Here is an 11033-nt window from a genome sequence, read left to right as displayed (position 1 = left end):
AACTGTGGATCGAAATTTTGCGCAAAACTAAATTTAATTATAGTTGAGATGACAAATTTATGTTAGCTCAAAGTTTTGTCAATAATCGAACAAGATGCAAATGAAGTTTAGAGCAGGTTTGTTTATTTAAAAAGGCTTGGTTGCCGTTGCTATGCCTAAATCAAGTTATATTGCGATAAGAGATACAACAGAAAGGACTAAAATAACTTATATAGCAATATTTTTTAAATATCGTGTAAATCTAAAAGTTTATGTTGTAAATTGATGGCTTTAAACTAGTAATAAAGTTAACACTATAGTAAACGCCTTAAAAATGTGTAATTTTGGCGCATTAGCATAGTAAAGATATTTAAAAAAAATACATACTCAATTAGCAAAAAGATTAAACTACATGTAATATTAATTAAAAACGTCTAAATTGCCTTGTTATGTTTTAATAAGCAAAAAATCTTTCAAACTTAATTTACCTTAAATACTATCTCATTATAACAATTAATTTATCTTTTATAAGTTTGTTAAATCGATTACACACGTTTGAAGGGCAACTATAAGGTAAAAATTCGGCAAAAGAAAGTACATGTTCTTTTAACCAAGTTCATGACAGGTAAATCAATTTTGCTGTTTTAAAATGTCTAAAAACAAGGCAATAAGCTTTTGCAAATTTAATGTACTTATCGTAGTTCGTTGATTAAACAAAAAAATGAATATAGGCTTGCATTATAAGGTTCATTAAGTGATTCAAAAAATGTTTTGTGATTTGTTGTATAAACTTCATTTAAACATATTTGTTATAGAAAAACATGGGAGATACAAGTGACATCAGAGAGTCGGAAAATAGGTACTCCTACTCACCCCCGCAAAGTAAGGTTGAATATTTATTTTTTTACAAAAACTGTTGTATCTTAAGTACTTGCGCAAACATTTTATTTATAAGAATTTTTTCATAAATTATTATTATTATCTTTATAAAATAGTCTTTAAATGATTGGGAAACTATAATGTATATAGGTAGGCAGTTTCTTTGTTTCGTTGATTTTTTACATTTTGTTCTTTACATAACGTGACGCAAGTTGCTTGCCTAATATTAACTTCAAGCACACTATCTTTGTTTATTTTATTACAATTATTTAGCAAACGAGAACAAACTAACTTATTTTAATGCGACAGAAAGTTTTCGGTGTAATTTACTTTATTTTTAATTAATTTTATATAACGATTAAAACGTTGTGCAAATGTATGAGCACATTTACTTTAAACAAAAACAACTTTTGTAGAGCTCGATGCCGTTCCCTTTCCAACTGAATTTCCTGTTACACGAACAGCCAAACAAGTATTTAATATTGTTCACGGGGATGGCCTAGGTCAACCATTCCATATTGAATATGTTGAAAATAATTTCGTTGATATTCTTTCAAACGAAGAAATTAAAGATTATCCTGTCGCTGTATTCTCCATTGCTGGGGAATATAAATGTGGGAAATCGTTCCTACTTAATCTTGGTGTTAGATTCTTGGAAAAAGAAAAAGTAAATTTAATTTTCATTTTATAATACTCTCGTTTTAGTATAAGTGCAACAAATATTTATCAACCATATAAATGATGTTTTAAATACATACAACCTTAATCTTAAATAGATTGCTATCTTATAGGATAATATTATTGGTATTTTTATAATTAATATTATGTCATGTTAAGGCAGAAGATTGGAACACACCAGCAGCTGACGAACTTGAACGGATTTTTGAGACTTCAGGTGGAGATAGGGCAGAAACAAGAGGAATTTGGATGCTGAACGAACCTTTTATTGTAACTCGCCGTGATGGAACAAAGGTAAAACTATTTAATTAAGTTGTTATGATTATAAAGTAAAAATACAGATACTTTAAATCAAAGGCACTGAAGGCATTAAAAGGACTTAGGTTTGATTCCTATTGCCTTTATGTCGTCAAGACATTAACCTTCTAAACAGTATTAATTCCTTGCTGAAAATTTAATTGACGGGCTAATGATTGGTCAGTATTAACATGTATTTATTATTTAAAACTGCGTTATGGATATGACAGTTGCTTTATGTTCAAACTATAAAGGCTAAATATTTGTTTATATAAAAGTTGTTTTTAACTATATATATATATTCAACAAACTTTTGCATTTAAGTAAAGACAAATTAATGTTTTTTATTTTTTTTACACTTACAAGGTTGCTGTTTTACTGGTTGATACTGAAGGCTCGTTTGATTGCAAAGATTCTACAGAAAAGTCCTTCTTAGTCAATGTCTTAAGTTTGCTAATGAGCTCACATTTTACGTTAAACTGCCCATCAAAAATCAACAAACCAAATATGGATTTTATCAAGGTAAGTTGTATTGTAATGTTATCTATATAAGACACAACATTTTTTCTGATTTTAATTTATTGTTGGGTTGTGATTGGTATTTTTATCGCCAAAGTTAGTTAATATTTAACTTTTCTATTTAGCAACTTACGCAACTTTTAAACGAAGTGAGAGATATCGAAACTAACCAAACAATAAACCAGGTATCATTTTTTTTTAAATTACCCTATATATTCCAAATTTAAATTTTATTAAGTTTATTAAATAATAAACATGTTAGCGGCATATTAAACACTGGTAACCAGATCAAGCTTCTAATGGTAAATTATGTCTAGGTATATACTACCAGAATTGGTAAAGCTCTTTTAATGTTTTCAATCGCTTTTTTAGACAATCGAGTATTTGGTTCGCGACTATGTTCCATCTGAACGATGTGGATTAGCAAACGGTCAAAATTATTTGGATACAAAGTTAAACGAAGATAACGAACCACGTAAACTGGGATCTTGTTTTAGTTCAAACCAATGCTGTTTGTTGCCTCGACCCGACGGACTTGTAGCCAATCATGTTCAGAACAATATCAGAATGGGTGGTAAGATTTTTGTGTTTCTGATTCAAGTGGCATTTTTTTATAGCCAAGAATTCAAATACACTTAAACGTAGTGCTTAGAACAATTGGTCTTCATTGCATGAGGTCACTTCTTTGATTTTAAATGCGTTCATGTTGTAGCGCTCATGAGTAAGGCGGTATCAAGTGTCACTTGCTTAAATAATTACCTTAACTTTAATTATGCTATTAAGGTAAAAAAATGCTTTGTGTTTAGATGTAAACAGAGGATTTCTAAATCATGTCAACGAACTCTTTAGGCAACTTTTTGCTGATGAAAATTTGCCTGTAAAAAAGGTAGAAAACTTGACTTTAACTTGCCAAGAATACCGAGAATATATCAGGTCATATATTCTAAAGTTAAAACAGGGGGAATTTGAATACGCAAAAAGCTCAGAAGAGGTAATGTATTTCATACGTGTTGTTCATAATACGATAAATTTTAATGAGTTTGGTGCAACATGACTGTCGTTATGTTTGTTTTTTACAGATAAGAATGCGTTCTAGATATCTTGAACGAATGTACGATGCTCTATTACAGTATAAAGAACTTAGTTTAACTCAGGTTTGCAATATATTAACAAATAACGGTACATGTGCTGTTTTAAGCATTGTAAAAAAGATTAAACAACTTTGTCATAAATATTCTTTTTTAAGGACTGGTCGAGTTTTACTGAAGTGATTCATTCTACTTTCCGTGATCGAGCACTTGATACATTGGATAGAAACTTAATACCTCCCCGAGATGAAGATCTGGTTCTTGAATTTCAAACAAAATTAAGGCGAAAAATAGATGAAATTTGGGAAAAGACTAAGGTACGTTGTAATTTTTATCAACTCAGTATTTTTAAATGTTGGTTATTGTTTTAAAAAATTTAAAGCTGACTTGACATTTTTTTTAATAATTTGTTTAAAATTTAATTTTCAAATTTTCTTTTTTCACAGAGAGAAATTCGTTCTCAATGGCAAGATCACATGCAAATAGCATTTAACAAGTACAAGGAACTGTGTTCAACTGAGGTAATTATTTATACTCTGCTAAAAAACACACATAATCACTAAAACTCGCATAGAATTAAGAACCAATCGGCGCTTTCATATCAGGCTATGACTAAAAACTGCTATACGGATCTAAAACCCCAGGTGGTATAGTTCTTAGAGATACTAACATAAAAAAATTGAATTTTTAGGGAGGGTTGATTTTGAATGCCACGAGCCGCAACACACATGAAGCGGCTCATGCGGAAGCTCTTGAAACGTTTCAAAAAAATCTGCATCGTTCGCCTGATGAGAATCTGTTCACCGAATTTAGAACAATGTTAGAACAAAAAATAGATAAATTGCGGAAGGCAGCATTGGTAAAATTTTTGTTAAATTTGCTTTTAAGAAAAAAAAAGAATTTTTTAAAAGATTTTTTAGTAATTTTTTTTAAATATTTAAAATTAGGTCAAGTTTTACAATTTTTCGAATATTGTTGTTTTTTTTATTTTAATTTTAAAGTTAATAGCTTAAAAAACTTTTTTTTTTTATTAATTGCAGGAAGTTTTAAGAATTCAAACAGAATTTGAAGCAAATATGAATGACGTAAATGTTTAGTGATATAAAATAAATAATATTTCTATAATTATTTAATTTTTGAAGGCCAACTTCACAACCTTTGTCTAGTACTTTTAACAGTTTATTCTGGTTACGTGTACTATTGATCTTTGCCTTACGTTTAACTCTTGATTGTTTTCTAATTTGGATAAATAAAGTTTTTAGTGGGGCGCTACTTCATAAATATCTTGATTTTTTTTATATAATTTAAAATAGTTGTTTTTTTAATTTTTTAAATTTTGCATTTTTTTTAAAGAATTGGTCGGGGTATACTGGAGCTGTTTATTCAACTTGTAGAGTTCGGGCTCTACAAAAATTTGATTTAAATTTAACACCTTGCAATGATCATCTAGATCAGGAATTAAAACCGCAATTAACCCAAAAATTAGACGACCTGTGGGGAGAATTTCAAGTACATAATTTTCTTTTTTAATTTTTTGTTTATTTAATATTAAACAAATGATAGTTATTGCATTAAAATTTAAAAATATCCTAAAAGCTTTTTTACACAAAAATGTGCTCTTAGCTTATGCTAAATAAATTAAATTATTTTTTAAATACTTTATTTTTATAGAGAACAGTTCCTTCTAAATGGCATGATCACATGCAAATTTCACTCAACCAGTACAGGGAATTTCGTCCATCCAATTCATATCATGTGGTAATATTTTTGCTTTAATTTTTTTTGTTAAGATTAAAAGTCGTTTTTTTCACACTTAAAATAAAAATGTGCTAAAAAATCTCAAACCGTCAAAGGCAACTCAAGACTGGTCAATTGTAACATAAGTTTATGTTAAGTCATTGAAGTCTATTATTTCTCATCGACAAAAAGGATACCTAATAAATAAAGAGCAGAGCTGGTAATACACACATTACAATGCAAGTTACTCTTACTTTAATAAAAACTGAAAATTTATTTTACTATTTTAAAGAAATATTGCGTATTGAATGATGATCAACATAATGTGACTCGTGCGGAAGCTCTTGAAACGTTTCAAATAAATCTGCATGGTTTGCCTGATGAGAAGCTGTTTAGAGAATTTAGAACAATGTTAGAACAAAAGATAGATGAATTGTCGTGGGCAAGAAAAGTAACAATTTTGTTAAATTTACTTTTGTGGCATTTTAAGTTTTTGAAGTTTTTAAGTAATTTTAATAAAATATTTAAAGTTAGTTCAATTTTTAGAACTTTTTGAACATCGTTTTATTTTTGTTAATATTTTTATTGATTATTAATTTTTTAATTTATTCTAGGAAACTTTAAGAATTGGAACAGAGTTTGAAGAAAAAATGAATGACGTAAATATTTAATATTGTTGAATAATTTCATTTCGTAGATTTTTAGGGAAAAGCTTACAATATGTATATAATATTTATATATTTTTGAATTAAAACTAACACAAACTAAACAATTAACGCGAAAAAAAATTTTCCAGTTACATATATTGTTGACCTATTTGTCTAATCAATAACCAGATGATAATTTTTTATAGCTCGACTATGCTTAGTATTGTAAAGCTCAAAGATTTTAAAATCTTGATGTTGTGGAATTTAATTTAAAGTAAACTTAAAGTAGATATAACATATAAATGTTATTGGGTTATATTTAGAAATGTGGAGGAATTGTTCGAGTGCGTGTTCTACGTCAAAACACTAAAAAATTTGCTTCTGAATGCTTTCGAGACATTAACGCCAATATTCCTGATTACCTTAAGACAGAATTTCAAAACGAATTTGTGGAGAGGGCCAAAGTGATTTACCTGCGTATAAGAGATGCGGAAAAAAAACTTATAAGAAATCTAAAAAGGGGAGTATTTGGTACTGCTGCTGTTTTAACGGGAGGTTTGGCCGCTGGTTTATCATTTTTAGCTCCTCCTGTACTTGGTGTTGCTGTGGCGTCTACAGTAGCTACAGAGCTGGTTATCACAGGTACTATAGGGGCAGGTCTTTTAGCTTCTGCGATCACTGTGTTTGGTGTTTTCGGAGTGGTTGATTTACTACAAACGGGGCACAAACCTGCATTTGCTGTTCTTTCTGCAACGAAAGTACTGGCTAGTCCAATATTAGCTAACGGTACGGTTCAAGACAAGAAAAAAATGGAAAGTTTTCTTATTATTAAACAAGAAGATTCCCAAATTGAAATGGTGGCAGGAATTTTAAACGAAGAAAGAGATCGAAAAGTAAATCTTAATGCGGAACCTGAGCTTGATGCAGTTAGCACAACTGACGACAGAGCCCCTCTTATTTAAATAAATTGAAACAGTTTATACATAAGTAACAAAACTTTTAGTGCCATATGTGCTAGATTGTTTAGTAATAGTCAATGTAATAGTCACTAAGTTAGCAAATGTTGTTAATATTTCGAACTGTGGGTTAACCTTTCATATCCTTTTTTAGTTACAAAAGCTTTGCTGTAGTATTTTTTAGGTTTTTGTGTATTTCTGCTTGTCAAATTTACTGATTTATATTTTTGAAAAACTGTAAAAAAAAATTAATTTAGTAAACAAAGCTTATACACCACTGTCATTCTGCTAGAATTTTTTTTTTTTAGTCCTAGCAGAACTCCGCATTTTTCCGCGTAAGTGCATGTTGATATAAATTGTTAAATCGGTAATACAAAAAATTAAAAATGATAAAATAATTATTATGGTTCGAAATCTTAGATTTCGAAACATATTGTTATTGTCATTATATTTATTATTGTTTTTATTCTTAATCGACAAATTTTGAAAGACGATAACTTTTGTTCTTTAAAAGTAAAAGTTCTAAATTTTTAGTATGTTTGTTATTATCCCAACGAATCGCAAACCTCCTATTAACGACATTTAAATGTCACTAATTACTAATTAATATATTTTAATTTTAAAATTTAAGGATTAAATTTTCTGAAATTTTAATATGTTGTTGGTATTATTATTTTGTATGTTGCTATTTAAAATGAAGATTTAACTTTAGCTAAATATCGTTTAATCATTATTTTATTTTTTTTATAAAATAACGAATCAGTGTGAGTTTAACGCTTGAATAATTTAATAGCGTTCTGGTCGCCGTCAAAAATCGTCCTTATCGCTGTCTATTAAAGTAAAAAATATTGGTTGAAAATTTAAGTAAAATGTTAAAGTATAAGTCAAAAATGTGTAAAATTTTTTTTTTTTAATTGTTTTGTTATTATTATATTTTAATACTCGTTTGATTACTAAAAAATTAAGATCGGTATTTTGCTTTTAAATTTAGTTTACTTTTCTATTACAATATCAATGAATGCGTGCTCGTTTGTTAAAATAAGGTTTAAATATAAAAAAGTTCATATTTAAATTTATAATTTAATTAATAAACCTACTAAATAAATTATATTTATAAAAAAGAATCAAACGATTTCGAACCATATTTTATTTATCAAATAAATCTAGTTGTTCTATTAATGTTATTCTTATTGTTTATCCCAATTTTGACTCCGATAATAAACCAATAATTTTGCAAGATGCAGATTTTTCGTTAGCGCCAATTATCGACATTTTATATAATGTTAAATAAACAATATCAAAAGTTATAGTAAAATCAAAAAACAATAAAGAAACAAGATTCGCTCCGACGCGAATTAAAATACTTTCCGACATTATGAAATAAAAAAAAAATTAACATCATATGAAGCGAATTAAAAAGAAGGTGTATGTTAATTTTTAAAATAAACAAATTTCGTTTACGCGAACTATCGACCGAAAACTGACATCAAATATGTCGAAAATTCGACAAATCTTTTAATTTCCGAGTTAATTTAAAATACTTTCCGACATTATGAAGTTTAAAAAAATTTAATCACAGCTAGGTTCTGCAATTATAAATAAGTTTGCGCAGTTTTAAGTTGCACATTTTGCGTTTTCGCTAATTATCGACATTTTAAATACTATAAAAGAAACCACATACTGCTCCTTTAGGCGAAAAACGGAACCCACTCTCCAGCAGAAACTACTTTCCCAAAAAAATATACGAGCCAAATTCTATTCATAAATAATTAATTGTAAATTAAAATTGCAGGCAAAGTTTAAAGCGAAACAACCTTTGTTTGCAAAAGTTATAGTAATTTCAAAAAACAATAAAGAAACAAGATTTCGCTCCGACCCGAATTAAAATACTTTCCGACATTATGAAATTAAAAAAAATTTAACATCATATTAAACGAATTAAAAAGAAGGTGTATGTTAATTTTTAAAATGAACAAATTTTGTTTACGCGAACTATCGACCGAAAACTGTTAACAAATATGTCGAAAATTCGACATATTTGTTCATATACTCGACATATTTGTTCATATACTCGAAAATTCGACATATTTGTTCATAAACATCATATACTTCTACCCGGTTGTAAAAAACTATCGGCAGCTTAATTATAGGATTATATTCTTAAAAAGAGAATTTATATATCTAAAGTAAAGGTCTTCGACTAAATTTAAACTGTTTATATGTGATCTACTCTATTTTTTTTGCAGATATTAACAAAGATTTTTTAAATCATGTCAAACAATTTTTCAATCAACTTTTTGCTAACAAAAACGTGCCTGTAAAAAGAGTAGAAAACATGACTCTGACTTGCCAAGAATACCAAGAATATATCAAGTCATTTATTCCAACGTTAGAAATGGGAAAATTTGAATACACAAAAAGCCCAGAGGAGGTATGCGATATATATTATACAAAATGTTTTACGTTTAGTGAATATGTTTATAATTTTTTATAGTATTTTATGTAATTCAGTGCTAACATGTTTTTTTATATAGATAAGAACCCGATCTAAGTATCTTGCGAATATGCAAACCGCCTTAATGGAATACAATATAGTTTGCAAAACGACGGTAAAGTTATTTCTTTAGAATTTAATCCTAAAATTAAAATAAAGTTTAATATAAAACCCAATATATATTGCATTCTAGTCATATTACATTTAAAATTAATCTAAAGCTTAAAATTGCAAAAGGAGGGATCAATTTTAACTGAATACATTCACACCACTGCACGCGCACAAGCTCTTAGAACATTTAAAGAGAAATTAAAACCTCCCCGAGATGAAATTTTATTTCGTGAATTTGAAAAAAAATTAACTGAAAAGATTGATGCTTTGTGGAATGAAACAAAAGTATTTGTTGTGTTAAGTATTTATAAAAAGTTGTTATTAATAAAAGTTAATTTTTTATTTCGAAACCTTATAGCCTAAGGTAACCATTGGTAATTAGACCAAGTTTTGAGTTGACTTTAACAGTTTATAATGTTATCGATTGTATAGCTTAATCATCTTTCATTCAGTTGATTTTTGACTCGGTCAAAGTAAATACTTTCACCAGAACCTAGCTGTTAAATTATTTTTTATGAAATCTAGAAAACAAATGAATTGAAATGGCTTGAGCACGTAAAAATTGCGTTTACTGACTACAAGGAATTATGTCCGACTGAGGTATTTATTTACTAACTAAAATTTCTTAAAGTTTTGGTCTAAAAAATGTTTGTATTACATCTTTAATATTATTATTTTTTTTGTATATATCTTTATCCTAGATGTGGGAAAGTCGAATGCGCGACTTAAACATAGAGTAACACCAGTTACTCCGACCCAGTCTCGAGTTGCCTGTGGCAGTTTGGGATATTATAGGTTATAATTGCCCGGTAACTATGCTGCTGATTAAGTTCTGGCTCAGTAGGAGTTCGTACCGTTTATAGCGCCTTACTCAAGAGCGCTACAGCATGATTATATTTTTAAGTGACATGGACAAATTTACTTTTAAAAAACTGCTATATAGGCAAAATGACTGTTACAACACTTGGCTTATTGGCCTTAGAGTATTTTTTTTTATTCTGCTGCTTGCGTGTCGTAGCGGGGTAAAAAAGAAATTTAAAAAACGTTAAAAATTTAAACTTTTTTTAAAGGCTCAGCAAGAGTTTTTTTTAAAGGCTCAGCAGGAGTTTAAAAAACGTTAAAAATTTAAACTTTTTTTAAAGGGCGTGTTAGTTTTAAATGAATACACTCACTCCACTGCTCGTGTAGAAGCTCTTAAAACATTTGATAAGAAGTTGAATCCTCCTCGAGATGAAATTTTATTTCGCCAATTTGAAACAATGTTAAAACAAAATATAGATGACTTGTGAAATAAGGCCAAGGTATAGGTTTTGGTTTAATCTTTTAAGTTATTTGTACTGTTAGTTGTTTTAACAATATAAAAGTTTTCTATGTGGATGACAAAGATAACTTTTGTTTTGTAAACTGTAGGAACACTTCAGAATTCTAAAAGAGTTTGAAAAAATTGTTGATTACTTTGAAGCAGAAATGAAAGACGTAAATGTTTAATTTGATTAACCAAATATATTTGTTTTAGCGCTTACAAAATCTGTTTTGTTGCTATTAACTGTTACTTAAATAAGTGAATTTTCTTAATGTGTGTTTTTTTTTTTTTTTTGTAAATGTATGTATACCAAATAACTTATATTGTATGTATTTAAAACAGAAA

The 11033-nt window shown here is 28.3% G+C and overlaps 1 protein-coding gene across 2 annotated transcripts; it reads left to right on the top strand.

Annotated features, from left to right (window-relative positions):
* Positions 1-16: 16 nt before the first annotated feature.
* On the top strand, positions 17-7800 carry LOC145754933 (uncharacterized). Of its 2 annotated transcripts, XM_082571107.1 has the most exons (19): positions 69-116; positions 512-604; positions 795-861; positions 1275-1525; positions 1696-1830; positions 2200-2355; positions 2478-2537; positions 2725-2926; positions 3159-3343; positions 3432-3506; positions 3599-3757; positions 3887-3961; positions 4132-4299; positions 4481-4525; positions 4794-4949; positions 5112-5198; positions 5470-5628; positions 5792-5836; positions 6148-7800. In XM_082571107.1, the coding sequence occupies exons 3-19, from the start codon at positions 801-803 to the stop codon at positions 6784-6786; spliced, it is 2658 nt and encodes an 885-aa protein (XP_082427233.1). In that variant the 5' UTR covers positions 69-116; positions 512-604; positions 795-800; the 3' UTR covers positions 6787-7800. The 2 variants fall into 2 exon arrangements, with proteins under 2 accessions (XP_082427232.1, XP_082427233.1); XM_082571106.1 differs by having other exon boundaries at positions 17-604.
* Positions 7801-11033: the final 3233 nt, after the last annotated feature.

Source organism: Corella eumyota, chromosome 6 (assembly GCF_963082875.1).
Source record: "Corella eumyota chromosome 6, kaCorEumy4.1, whole genome shotgun sequence".
NCBI classification, from domain to species: domain Eukaryota; kingdom Metazoa; phylum Chordata; class Ascidiacea; order Phlebobranchia; family Corellidae; genus Corella; species Corella eumyota.
Note: the sequence above shows the minus strand (reverse complement) of the source record. Positions and strands in the feature narration are given on the sequence as shown.